Here is a 13,786-nt window from a genome sequence, read left to right on the forward strand (position 1 = left end):
ATTATGTGGGAGATATCGAGATGGGGTGGGTAGGTGGGGAATATAATGTACTGTACATATATGCTAAAGTGTGCGCTGTGCTGAATGGGGAGAGGGATTGGATGCTTGCCGCGATGGGTGTGTTTTATGCTGGGGCTGATGTCTGGCTGCACTGCTCTGGATTAGTGGCTAGTCCTTGTTGACGCACACGTCGCGCCAGTTCAATAGTCTCCGAGGGCAATCCGGCTAGCTGGGCGACTTTCAGCGCGTGCGATTCACGGTTCACGCCCTTGCGCAACCGGTGCACGAACGAAAACCCACCGTTGGCCGTCTCCTTGACATCGGTGCAATACCGGCCCAGCGACTCGAAGTCTTGGGTCATGTCTGCCAGCGCGTGGAAGTGGGTTGCAAAGAGCGTGCGGCAGCGGTTGTGATAGTGCAGGTGGTGCAGACACGCAAAGCTCACCGCCGTCCCATCCTCCGGGGTCGTGCCCCGACCCACCTCGTCCATGATGACGAAGGAGCGCGGAGTCGCCTGCTTCAAGATGGCCGCCGTCTCCAGCATCTCGACCATGAAAGTCGACTGATCGCGGAACAAGTCGTCGGCCGCGCCAATGCGACTGAAGATCTTGTCGACAATGCCCATCTCCGCGTAGTCGGCCGGAACCAAGGACCCCACTTGCGCCAGGATCGTGATCAGGGCGTTCTGTCGGAGAAAGGTGCTCTTGCCGGCCATGTTGGGCCCGGTTACCAGCCAGATGCGGTCCGGGTCGCCCAGGAAGCAATCGTTGCTGACGAACCGCCGGCCCTGCTCCTCCAGACCCAGCTTGACCGTGGGATGTCGACCGCCTACAATCTTGTGGCATTTGCCCTCGACGAGGATCGGACGGACTAGCCTCTGTTCGTGGGCCAGGGTGGCAAAGGAGCATGCCACGTCCAGCTCGTCCATCACGGCTGCGTTACGGCGGATCTTGACAAGATTGAGGATGACCTCGCGGCGCAGCGTCTCGAAGATCGCCTGTTCTTCCTGCCGAATCTGAAGCTTGACTTGGTCCATCTGGCCGCCCAGCTCGGTCCACGCCGGCAGGTAGAAGGACCGGGTAGACTTGGTCATTGAGACATTCCGTGTCACCCCCAATTCTTCTAATGACTCTTGGGAGATCTTAGCAGCTTTGACGTGACAGATGTGGCCTAGACCCGGTGTCCATTTGAGGGAGAGGGCTGTCGACCCCACAGCGTCGCGAAGGCGCTGGGTGAGTTCCGCTTTCTCGTTGTGCAGTCGGTCTAATTCCTCGTGGAGGTCATGGAGAGCCGGGCTGGCATCGCGCCGCATGATCCAGGTCTCGAGGGTCGACGCCTCATCGGTTGCCCCGCTGCCACCTCGTTCGCCGCTCTTCGTCCTGACCTTCTTCGGCAGTGTCTCTATTTCGCCCGGTAGGGCTTCACTGAAGGCTACCTCCTGTGCAAGCATTGCCGCTTCAGCAGCCGTGTCGTCCTCGATGCGTTGCTTCTGTAACAACCCCTCTTCATCAATCGCCGCCAAGATCTTCTCGGCCAGGAGGATAGGCCCATTCATGTACAGGCGATCCGTCATGGATTTGAGGCTCTGAGCTGCTGGTGTATCCTTGCATTTGCGCTTTTTGCTCATCAACACCCGCCTGATCTCCTTTGAAGCTTCAATGGCTCGAGATAGACATATCAGGTCATCTGCATCTCCCCGCCCCAGAGTGAATTTCTGAACCAGCCGCTGCGCGTCATAGCTCCGCTTCAAGTAATTGATGACATTGCGGTGTAATTCTGCGTCGTCGATGAATGTACACACAAGATCCAATCGTTCGTTAATCACAGTCATAGACGTCGAAGGTGATGCTGCGATGTGGATTAGCATAAGAATGATGACTAGGCATAAGTGGCTATGGGCATACTTAGGCGATCACGTAGCAACCGGGCACCGCTTTTGGTCGAGGTCCTGCTCACCGCATGAAGCAGACTTCCTTTCCCAAAGCCATCCCGGGCTGTCTCTAGTATTTCCAAGCCCCTTAGGCTGTTCCGGTCAATGCTCATGGATTCGTCCAGATCTCGACGGCGCGGAGGCTGAAGCTTCATATTCAACCCTTGTAGCTGCACCCGGATGTATTCAAGAAGGCTGAAGCCAGCAGCCACTTCCTCCGAGGTGAAGGACGCCGCGGCTTTGGCAGATATGGGTGCTTCAAGCACAGGGCCCCACTTCGTCATGGGCTCGATCTTCGAAGGGAATGGGAAAAATGTCATCAACCGGTGGTCGTGCCCGGTCAGCAGCTGCAGCTCTTGCCTGACCCCGTCTCCTAGCGCTTGATCCACCAGGATCTCACGAGCGCCGATCCGGGCAATAGCCGACGGCAGCATTTGCGCCGTGGTGACCTGAGTGAAAAAGTCGCCGGTGGAGAGATCCAGCCAGGACAAGCCTACATTCTGAGACGTGGATGGCAGAACGTGTTGCTTCGTAGCCCCATCGTCCTGCTCTACCTGCTCTTTCACCGAGCTGCCATCTATATAGATTGCCAGCAGGAAGTTATTCTCGGAAGGATCCATGAACTTCTCATCAATCAAGGTACCAGGTGTGATGATCCTCGCGACCTTGCGATCGAATTGAAGACCCCCGGTGCGAAGCTTGCCCTCGGCATCGTTGGCGAACTCCTCACTAATGGCCACATACTTGCTTAAGTCCTGAACAAGTATCTTGAGGAACCGGTCCAGTTGGAAGAAAGGGAAGCCGGCCATGTATACGGGCCCAGCGCTTGTTCTTCTTATAGCCAGTTTAAGGTTCAGCAAGGGAGCCAACTCTTCGGCTTGTTCGAAATACAGCTATACTCAAGTCAGCAACTATACGCACAAAGGAAAGCTTGATATTTGATTTAGTTCATGTCTTCATACCTCGTAGAATCCGCCAACACGGGTCAACACCACGCAGTTCCTAAACCTTTGCATATTGTTCCGATGCCCCTGCAAAACGACAGGGTACTGAGGGCCATCATTGGCGCCATCATCATAGGGTTCCAATTTCAACGCCCCTTGAGGCAAGTCTTTGAGTTTCACAACAGATTTAGATTTGGCAGTTCTATGCGGGACTATGGAGGTAGGGGTCGCCCTAGGAATGCATAGATTCGGCCTCCGGGCATGATGACAGATGGTGCGGTGGACATGACAGCGGTAAGGAGGACAGCCAGTCCGACCAACACTGGAATGTAGTTGCGTGTTAATCAGATGGGAGATCGATACTCCATGAAAGCGCATCGTCTCGACCCCGTTTGCGCCGACTTCTCGTCTGTCTTCGCGTGCCGAGAAGAATTCCTTGTATACGCGTTGAAGCTTGACCGAATCGGATAAGAAAGCGGCGGCAGAAACCAGGGCGGGAGATCGATGCCTCAGGCTGCCTCAGGCTGCCACAGGATGTAGCTGTTCCCGTTCGTCAAACCTTCCCGCTTTGCCACTCAAATCTGCTCAGGCTGGGACGAGACCTTGCCGAACTTCGCTAACGCCAACTCCTTCAACTCCGCAAGAATCCCTCCTCCTCCTCCTCAGCAGCTCGCAACCTTGCCGCCGACGAGTGTGCTTTTTCTTGTCGGAGGATGGTCCGGGTTTGTGAAACCTAATTGAACGACTTTACACTATTATACAGAGCCACTCTCATCTCATCAAGTGCTTGTCGCCGGTGCCAACCACGCGCCCGCCGGCTGAATCTGAGCTCCACCGAGCCTCAGACCACGACTCACCTGCACTCACCTCACGATCGTTTTAGTTTTCCCTTCTTATCTATACCTTGCTTTTTCCATCAGAGAACCATCAAAATGGCCGACCAAAATATCTCCCAGTACAAATACTCGGCGATGTCCAACCTGGTTCTCCAGGCGGACCGTCGTTTCATCTCTCGCGTCAACGATGAACCCACCGGTGACCCGGAGTCCCTCGCCGGCCGCATCAGCATTCGGGAAATGGGCTCGAGGATGGCGCGTGACGATGCGCCGAAGACGAAAAAGAAGGCCGGTTTGACGGACATCGAGCGAGGGTCCATCCGCGAAGGCGAGGATGTCCTCGCTCGCGAACAGAGAAAGACTCAGCGGGGTCAACCGGCGCAAGTACGCGGCCAGGGCATTCTGTCCGCTGCCGATGCCCTCGTCGAGGGCCTGAAGTACCGTCCTCGCACCCCTGCCACCCGAGCCACCTATGACCTCATCCTCACAATGACCGCCAGCCATCTGGGCGATGTACCACACGAAGTGGTCCGCAGTGCGGCGGATGCAGTACTGGAGTTACTCAAGGACGATGATATGAAGGATTTCGACAAGAAGAAGGAGATCGATGACTTGCTAGGCAGTTCGATGAATCCCAAGGAATTCAATGAGCTTGTCAACCTGGGCAAGAAGATCACGGATTACGATGCCCAGGATGATGACGAAGAGATGGGTGACGGTCTGGCTGGCGAAGGAGAGGCGGAATTGGATGAGCGCCAGGGTGTTGCTGTCGTTTTCGACGAGGAGGATGAGGACGATGAGCGCATGGGCACTCTGGACGAGGTCCGCGACGACGACGAACTTTCCGAAGACGAAGCCGACCAACAGGAAGTCCCTGGTATTGATGACGCAACGACTGAGAAAGCAGACCTTGAAGGATTAGAGGACGCTGAAGAGATGGTCATCGACGGCGGGTTAGGCCGTGGCGACGAACACGGCAACAAGAAAACCACAGTTCTTGCACGAGAAATCGATGCTTACTGGCTTCAGCGCCAAATCGGCAATGCATACCCGGATGCTCACGTACAACATGAGAAGGCGACTCAAGCGCTCGAGATTCTCGGAGGTAAAGGAGAGGATGGCGAGGTGCGACCTCTTCGCGACGTGGAAAATGACTTGATGGATCTCTTCGATTATGAGCAGCCCGAGCTTGTCGCCACTTTGGTCACCAACCGCGATAAGATCGTATGGGTCACCCGTTGGCGCCGAGTCGCTGAAGACGCGGATGCCCGCCATCTGGTCGAGAGTGAAATGGTTGAAGCTGGGCACCGCGCTATTTTGGACGAGATCCGGGGCAAGACCAACCGCGATGAAGGCGCGGGTCGTCCCTCGAAGAAGATCAAGCTAGACTTGATGGATATGGATGTTCCCAACGCTCCTGAGCAGCCGGAAGAGAAGAAGGAGGATGGAGGATTGGTTCGAGGCCTGCAGCCGAAGAGATTGATCAACCTGGAGAACCTTGTGTTCCATCAAGGTAATCACTTGATGACCAACCCTAGCGTCAAGCTGCCCCAGGGCTCGACGAAGCGGACGTTCAAGGGATATGAAGAAATTCATGTGCCTCCTCCCCAGGCTAAGAAAGAGCCTGGCGAGAAGAACCTTCCTACGACCGAGCTGCCCGAGTGGGCTCGCGTTGGCTTTGGGAGTTCGAAGGAACTCAATCGGATCCAATCCAAGTGCTTTCCCACCGCTTTTCACGATGATGGCAACGTGCTTGTCTGTGCCCCCACCGGTTCAGGAAAGACTAATGTTGCCATGCTTACCATCCTCCGTGAGATTGGCAAGAACCGGAACCCGCAGACGGGAGAGATCATGCTGGATGACTTCAAGATCATCTACATCTCTCCCTTGAAGGCCCTGGTACAGGAACAGGTCGGGAACCTCGGCAAGCGTCTTGAGCCTTATGGCATCAAGGTGGCGGAACTGAGCGGTGATCGTCAACTTACGAAGCAACAAATTGCTGAGACTCAGATTATCGTCACGACTCCTGAGAAGTACGATGTCATCACTAGAAAGGCCTCGGAGACGAGTTACACCAGACTCGTCCGTCTGATCGTCATTGACGAAATTCACCTTCTCCACGACGAGCGTGGTCCTGTCATCGAGAGTATCGTTAGCAGAACCATCCGCAAGGTAGAACAGACTGGCGACCCAGTCCGAATTGTTGGTCTGAGTGCTACGCTCCCTAACTACCGGGATGTTGCCAGCTTCCTGCGTGTTGATCCTGCGAAGGGCCTGTTCCACTTCGATGGCTCCTACAGACCTTGTCCTCTCAAACAGGAGTTCATCGGCGTTACGGATAAGAAAGCCATCAAGCAGCTGAAGACCATGAACGATATTTGCTACAACAAAGTCCTTGAGCAAGTCGGACAAAAAAGGAACCAGATGCTCATTTTTGTCCACTCTCGAAAGGAGACCGCCAAGACCGCCAAGTACATCAGAGACAAGGCTCTTGAGATGGAGACCATCGGCCAGATTCTGCGCAGTGATGCTGCAAGCAGAGCTATCTTGGCCGAAGAAGCTGAGTCGGTTGATGACGCCTCGCTCAAGGATCTGTTGCCTTATGGATTTGGTATTCACCATGCCGGTCTCAGTCTTGCTGATCGAGACTCCGTCCAGGCGCTTTTCGCCGACGGCAGCATCCAAGTCCTTGTATGTACCGCAACTCTTGCCTGGGGTGTCAATTTGCCTGCCCACACGGTTATCATCAAGGGAACTCAGATCTACTCGCCTGAGAAGGGTAGCTGGGTCGAACTCAGCCCTCAAGATGTCCTGCAGATGTTGGGCCGTGCTGGACGACCTCAATACGATACCTTCGGTGAAGGTATCATTATCACGACGCAAACCGAGATCCAGTATTACCTCTCCCTTTTGAATCAGCAATTGCCAATCGAGAGTCAGCTCGTGAGTAAGCTCGCTGACAATATGAATGCCGAGATTGTTCTCGGAAACATTCGTACTCGTGACGAGGGAGTTGACTGGCTGGGTTATACCTACTTGTTCGTCCGCATGCTCCGCTCACCTGGCCTCTACAGTGTGGGTGCGGACTATGAAAATGATGACGCCCTTGAGCAAAAGCGCGTTGACCTTGTTCACTCTGCAGCTGTGATTCTGGAAAGAGCAGGCCTCGTGAAGTATGACAAGAAGACGGGTCGTATGCAATCCACGGAGCTTGGCCGTATCGCCTCCCACTACTACATCGGCCACAACTCCATGTTGACCTACTCCCAGCATCTCCAGCCTAACATCACCACGATCGAGCTGTTCCGAATTTTCGCTCTTAGCGACGAGTTCAAGTACATTCCGGTCCGTCAGGATGAGAAGCTGGAACTTGCGAAGCTACTTGGTCGTGTACCTGTCCCTGTCAAGGAGGGAATTGACGAGCCTCATTCCAAGATCAATGTCTTGCTCCAAGCTTACATCTCTCGCCTCAAGCTGGAAGGGCTTGCCCTGATGGCAGATATGGTTTATGTTACCCAATCAGCTGGTCGTATTTTACGCGCTATTTTCGAGATCTCATTGAAGAAGGGATGGTCATCCGTGGCCAAGACTGCTCTCAACCTGTGCAAGATGGCTGAGCGGCGCATGTGGCCCACGATGACACCCCTCCGTCAGTTCCCGACTTGCCCAAGAGACATCTTGCAGAAGGCGGAGAGAATCGACGTGCCTTGGGGTAGCTACTTCGACCTTGATCCTCCTCGCATGGGTGAGCTCCTGGGTATGCCCAAGGCTGGACGTGTTGTCTGCGATCTTGTCTCCAAGTTCCCTCGTCTGGAGGTCCAGGCACAGGTTCAGCCCGTCACTCGCTCCATGCTACGGGTCGAACTGACGATCACCCCTAACTTCGTTTGGGACGAGACTCTACATGGCTCCGCTCAAGACTTCTGGATTCTGGTGGAGGATTGCGATGGAGAGGAGATCTTATTCCATGACCAGTTCCTTCTGCGGAAAGACCACGCACAATCCGAGATGAACGAGCATCTTGTTGAGTTTACCGTTCCCATCTCCGAGCCCATGCCTCCGAACTACTTTATTTCGCTGGTATCTGATCGCTGGATGCACTCGGAAACCAAGATTGCCGTCTCCTTCCAAAAACTGATCCTTCCCGAACGTTTCCCGCCCCACACTCCTCTCTTGGACATGCAAAGAGCACCAGTGAAGGCATTGAAGCGCGAAGATTTCCAGCAGCTGTATCCCGACTGGCAGTTCTTCAACAAGATCCAGACGCAGACTTTCAAGTCCCTCTTCGACACAGATGACAACGTGTTTATTGGTGCTCCCACGGGTAGCGGAAAGACTGTGTGTGCCGAGCTTGCGTTGTTGCGTCACCTGTCCCAGCAGGATAGCGGCCGCGCTGTGTACCTTGCTCCATTCCAAGAGCTCGTTGACCAGCGTCTGGCGGACTGGCAGAAGCGACTGAGCCAACTTTCCGGCGGCAAGAACATCGTCAAGCTTACTGGCGAAACCACCGCCGATCTCAGACTTCTAGAACGAGCCGATCTCGTTCTTGCCACACCAAGTCAGTGGGATGTTTTGTCTCGGCAATGGCGGAAGCGCAAGAACGTCCGGACAGTGCAACTTTTCATCGCCGATGAGCTGCACATGCTCGGTGGCTATGGCGGATACGTGTATGAAGTGGTAGTTTCGCGTATGCACTCCATGGCTTTGGAGATCGAGAATGGCATGCGCATCATTGGCTTGAGTGTGCCTCTTGCGAACGCTCGCGATATTGGCGAGTGGATTGGTGCCAATAAGCACACGATCTACAACTTTAGCCCTCACGCCAGACCAGTGCCATTGGAGCTCCACATTCAATCCTTCACCATCCCGCACTTCCCTTCCCTCATGCTCGCCATGGCCAGACCAGCATACCACTCCATCCTGCAGTTGTCTGCTGATAAGCCGGCCATTGTCTTCGTGCCTAGCCGCAAGCAAACACGTGCTACTGCAATGGACCTGTTGGCTGCTTGTGCTACGGATGACAATGAGGATCGGTTCCTCAACGCGGATGTGAACGAGCTTGCTCCTCTTCTTAACCGAATTCAAGAACAGACGTTGGCCGAGTCTCTATCCCACGGCATCGGTTATTACCACGAGGCTTTGAGTGCTACTGACAAGCGCATCGTGTCTCACCTCTTCTCCATTGGTGCTATTCAGGTTCTCCTCGCTTCCCGTGATGTTTGCTGGGAGCTCGACCTGACGGCACACCTGGTGATTGTCATGGGTACTCAATTCTTCGAGGGCCGTGAGCACCGCTACATTGACTACCCAATCAGTGAGATCCTTCAAATGTTCGGCAAGGCTTCTCGTCCCGGCGATGACAAGCTTGGCCGTGGCGTGCTCATGGTGCCTGCTGTCAAGCGTGATTATTACAAGAAGTTCTTAAACGAGGCTTTGCCCGTCGAGAGTCACTTGCAGGCTTACTTGCATGATGCGTTTGTCACTGAGATTAGCACGAGAACGATTACCTCGACCCAAGACGCCATTGATTGGATGACACACACCTACTTTTACCGCCGCCTGCTGGCTAATCCGAGCTTCTACGGTCTGACCGATGTCAGCCACGAGGGTCTTAGTACATTCCTCTCTGAGCTGCTTGAAAACACCCTGAAGGAATTGTCAGATGCCAAGATCGTGGATCTGGATGAGGAAGACGACAGCGTCGCTCCTCTGAACGCCGCCATGATTGCCTCCTACTACAACATCTCCTTCATTACTATGCAGACCTTCCTCCTCTCCCTGTCAGCTCGTACCAAGCTCAAGGGCATTCTGGAGATCATCACTTCCGCCACGGAGTTTGAAAACATCCAGATGCGTCGTCACGAGGACCACATTCTCCGCCGCGTGTATGACCGTGTACCGGTCAAGATGGCTGAGACCTCCTACGACTCGCCCCACTTCAAGGCATTCGTGCTGCTGCAGGCTCATTTCTCGCGCATGCAACTGCCTATTGATCTTGCCAAGGACCAGGAAGTTATTGTCAGCAAGGTGCTCAACCTCCTGAGTGCGTGTGTTGATGTCCTCTCGTCGGAGGGTCATTTGAACGCGATGAATGCGATGGAGATGTCACAGATGGTCGTCCAGGCTATGTGGGACCGGGATAGTCCATTGAAGCAGATTCCTCACTTCGGCCCCGAGGCTATCAAGGTGGCGAATGAGTATAAGTATATATCCCCCAGGAATATCCAGTTGACTCGCGCTAACCCTGCCGGCAGCATCAATGACATCTTCGAGTTCATGGAAGCCATGGATCCTTCCGAGAACAAGGACTACGCGACATTGATCAAGCGTCTTGGTCTGGACAACAAGCAGCTGGCCCAAGCTGCCGCGTTCACGAACGAGAAGTATCCCAACTTGGAGCTTGACTTTGAGGTTGAGGATCCCGAGAACATCACTTCGGGCGAGCCGGCCTATCTCAAGATCAAGATCGAACGAGAGGTGGAGGAGGACGAAGAGCCTGATACGACCGTGCACGCACCATTCTACCCCGGCAAGAAGATGGAGAATTGGTGGTTGGTCGTCGGCGATGAGAAGACCAAGAACTTGCTCGCTATTAAGCGGGTCACTATCGGCCGGAAGCTGGATCTGCGTCTGGAATACATTGTTCCAACGCCTGGAGAGCATGAGCTGACGTTGTACCTGATGAGTGACAGCTATGTAGGTGTGGATCAAGCTCCTACTTTCTCGGTCACGGCGGCGGAGGGTATGGATGAGGACGAGAGCGAGGAGGAGGAGGAGGAGGAGGAGGAAGAAGAGTAGACAATTCCTCCCATGGTCTGAATTTCGAAGTTTCTGTATGAATGTCTGTAATTATATGTTCTAATGGGGAGATACGATGATTTAGACATGTCATTTGTGATGAGTACTGCAACATCCCGTAAACAGCGGTATAGTATCCCAATTAGGCCTCCCGGAGAAGAACCGGAGCAAGTCAAGTGCGGCAGTGGCCAGCCGCCCTGACGCCACCTCCGCTCTTCTTCCCCTCACGGTCCCCAACTCACAACTCAACAACTCACCTTACCCTTTCATCCCTTTATCATCACTCTTCATTCCTTCGCATTCTCTGCTTCTCTGATAATAATTCTTCATTCTCCCTCATCAGGACGTTCACTCTGGTGTGCATTGACTGTGCTACTCTTATCACCAGCTGGAGCTACAGCACCGCATTCGAGCTATCTATCTTATCTATCGGGCCCTTGCCGGTCGCAGTGTCATGACCATCCGATCCATGAAGTTCACTCCAGAGTATGTGATCGCTTGGTTTCAGCCTGTTGTGATCTTGACTCCTTGTCAATGAAGCTTGCTACACTTTACACTTAGATCCTTGCACTAATCCGCACCAGAGTTCTCCTGGGAGCTCCTCGGCGCTCTGGCCCTGTGCCGAATGCCTCAGGCACCCTTGCGGTGTACACCCAGACCACCTATTCGTTCGAATCCCACTCCAAGACCAACGAGATCCGAGTCTTGGACATCGAGAGCGGCCGATCGGCTTTGATCACAAACGACGCCGGCGCCAGCTGCCCTCAGTGGCTGGGTGAGAGCAATCAGCTCGTCTGGCTGAAGGCCAAGGCGAACGGCAACACGAGCTTCATCATCGGCGATGCGCGTGAGGCAGACAAAACCTATACCGCGGGCACGGTGCCTGGCCCAGTCTCGGATCTCAAGGTTACAGTAGTCGAACCGGGAAGGATTGGCTTTGCGGTCACCGGCAAGGCCAACACGGACGGCACCTTGTACAACCCGCACGACGCGAAGAAGCCGACCAGTACCGGGCGCCTTTATACCTCGCTGTTCGTGAGACACTGGGACTCGTATGTTGAGCCCCAGAAGAATGCCATCTGGTACGGTCTGCTCCAGCAGGCGCCCCTGTCTCCGCCCACTCGACAAGCGGGCAAGTACGCTGTCTCAGGGCTCACCAACTTGATTCAAGTGTGTGGCTTGACGGGCGTGGAATCGCCGATTCCTCCGTTTGGGGGCACGGGCGACTTTGACATCAGTCCGGAGGCCATTGTGTTCGTGGCCAAGGATCCGAGCTTGAATCCCGCCACACACACGTCCTGCTCATGCTACTACTGTCCGATGTTCTCCTGGACAAGTGTGACTGCAATGGAGACTCGAGTGTGCGCTGTGAAGGGCCTCGAAGGAGCCATGTCTTCCCCAGTTCTGACTTCGGATGGTAGCTCCATCGCGCTCCTTGCGATGCGTGAGGACGGCTATGAGTCAGATAAGAGACGAATCCTCTACGTGCCTAACCCCTGGAGTGGTGAGATGATCGAGATCTTTGCATCGCCGGACGGAGAAGGCGCCTGGCCTCTGAGTCCCTCAGGGTTGACTTTTGCACATGACGACAAGTCGTTGATCATTCAGGTCGAGGAGACCGGACGAGGAGTTCTTTACCAGCTACCCCTAGATAATGTCCGCCACTCTACTCCTGATGTGCTGAAAAAGCTGACACATTCGGGATTTGTGACGGAGGTGTACCCCGCAGCGGCCAACTCTAGTAAATTACTCATCGCTAGTAGCAGTCTTGTGGACAACAGCAAGTGGTCTATAATTGATCCCGAATCGCCCAAGGACGTCCGTGTCATCTCCTCGATCGGACGCGACGGTGCTTCTTTCGGGCTCTCGCCCACGCAAGTGGATGAAATCTGGTACCGTGGCGCCAATGATACACCCGTGCATGCGTGGGTGGTGAAGCCGTCCAACTTCAAGCCCGGGGAGAAGTATCCGTTGGCATATCTGATCCATGGAGGTCCCCAAAGCGCATGGTGCGAGCAATGGAGCACTCGGTGGAACCCGGCTATCTTTGCCGAGCAGGGATATGTTGTTGTCACACCCAATCCTCGCGGCAGTACCAGCTACGGGCAGCGATTCACGGACGAGATTCGTAATGCCTGGGGCTCGTTACCCTACGTTGACCTTGAAAAGGGGCTTGACTACATTGCCGAGAACCTGGACTATGTTGATACTTCGCGAGCGGTGGCTCTTGGCGCCTCTTATGGCGGGTACATGGTCAACTGGATCCAGGGTCACCCATTGGGCCGGCGGTTCAAGGCGCTTGTGACGCACGATGGAGTATTCAGCATGAACTCTATGCTCGCCAGTGAAGAGCTCTACTTCCCGCTGCGGGATCTTAAGGGGCCGTTGTGGAAGGTGCCCGAGAACTGGGAGCGTTGGGATCCCTCTCGTCATACAGCCCACTGGCAGACACCGCACTTGATCATCCACAACGAATTGGACTACCGGTTGACCATCGCGGAGGGGCTTGCTGCATTCAATGTTTTGCAGCTGCAGGGGGTAGATAGCGCTTTCTTGACCTTCCCGGATGAGAATCACTGGGTGCTCAACCCGGAGAACTCGCTCATGTGGCATTATACGGTTCTGAACTGGATCAACAAGTACACGGGTCTCCCGGCGGCCTCCAGCAAGTATGCCGAGTTCAGCGCGACGAAGGCCCCATCAATGGAGAAGCGGCTGGAGACTGTGTCATTGTGAGTTGGTGGGTTAATGAGCACTAGGATAATGATTTAGTCACACGTCAATACAGCGTTTATTGTTTTGTGGTTGATTCCATTGTTGTGGGGGTTGTCACAAAGGAACAATGAAGCAGCCCTAATTTGGAGGTGAGCACGAGTGACCCCTGCGGGTGAGATAATGGACTCGACGCATAAAGGGATTGCCGTGCGTTGTTTGCTGTGAGACAGAGAGACTTAATATAGCCAGTAGTCTTGTTCCAGCGACGACAAAAGATCGAGTCTACGAAAGAACAATAGAGGGATAAAGACAGTGGTTTTGTATGTGCAGCACGGGGTGGTGTTTCGGTTTCGAGTTATTATAGCATCTCAGTTGGCTGCGATGGGGGTGAGTTGAACCAACAAAGGAGGACGAGTTGTATAACCACTGCGCTGTCCTCTGCAGCAGGAGCATTAGATTTACGGTTTGTGTCTTCCTCCACGCCTGGTGCATATACAAGCAAGTTCAAGTGATTCTTGATAATACACAAGTTGAATGAAGTTTAGCGTGATCGATAATCTGCA

The 13,786-nt window shown here is 54.2% G+C and overlaps 2 protein-coding genes across 2 annotated transcripts; one reads left to right on the plus strand and one right to left on the minus strand.

Annotated features, from left to right (window-relative positions):
- Positions 1-75: 75 nt before the first annotated feature.
- Positions 76-3,252, minus strand: BO66DRAFT_424502 (mismatch repair ATPase MSH1; the record flags this gene model as incomplete). Its single annotated transcript, XM_025650174.1, has 3 exons — positions 76-1,848; positions 1,971-2,823; positions 2,893-3,252. The coding sequence occupies 3 exons, from the start codon at positions 3,250-3,252 to the stop codon at positions 125-127; spliced, it is 2,937 nt and encodes a 978-aa protein (XP_025497830.1). The 3' UTR covers positions 76-124.
- A 270-nt stretch (positions 3,253-3,522) lies between these two features.
- On the plus strand, positions 3,523-13,244 carry BO66DRAFT_386490 (ATP-dependent RNA helicase BRR2; the record flags this gene model as incomplete). The annotated part of the gene is made up of 3 exons (XM_025646186.1): positions 3,523-9,913; positions 9,965-10,406; positions 11,070-13,244. The coding sequence occupies exons 1-3, from the start codon at positions 3,807-3,809 to the stop codon at positions 13,242-13,244; spliced, it is 8,724 nt and encodes a 2,907-aa protein (XP_025497831.1). The 5' UTR covers positions 3,523-3,806.
- Positions 13,245-13,786: the final 542 nt, after the last annotated feature.

Source organism: Aspergillus aculeatinus, assembly GCF_003184765.1.
Source record: "Aspergillus aculeatinus CBS 121060 unplaced genomic scaffold BO66scaffold_92, whole genome shotgun sequence".
NCBI lineage: Eukaryota > Fungi > Ascomycota > Eurotiomycetes > Eurotiales > Aspergillaceae > Aspergillus > Aspergillus aculeatinus.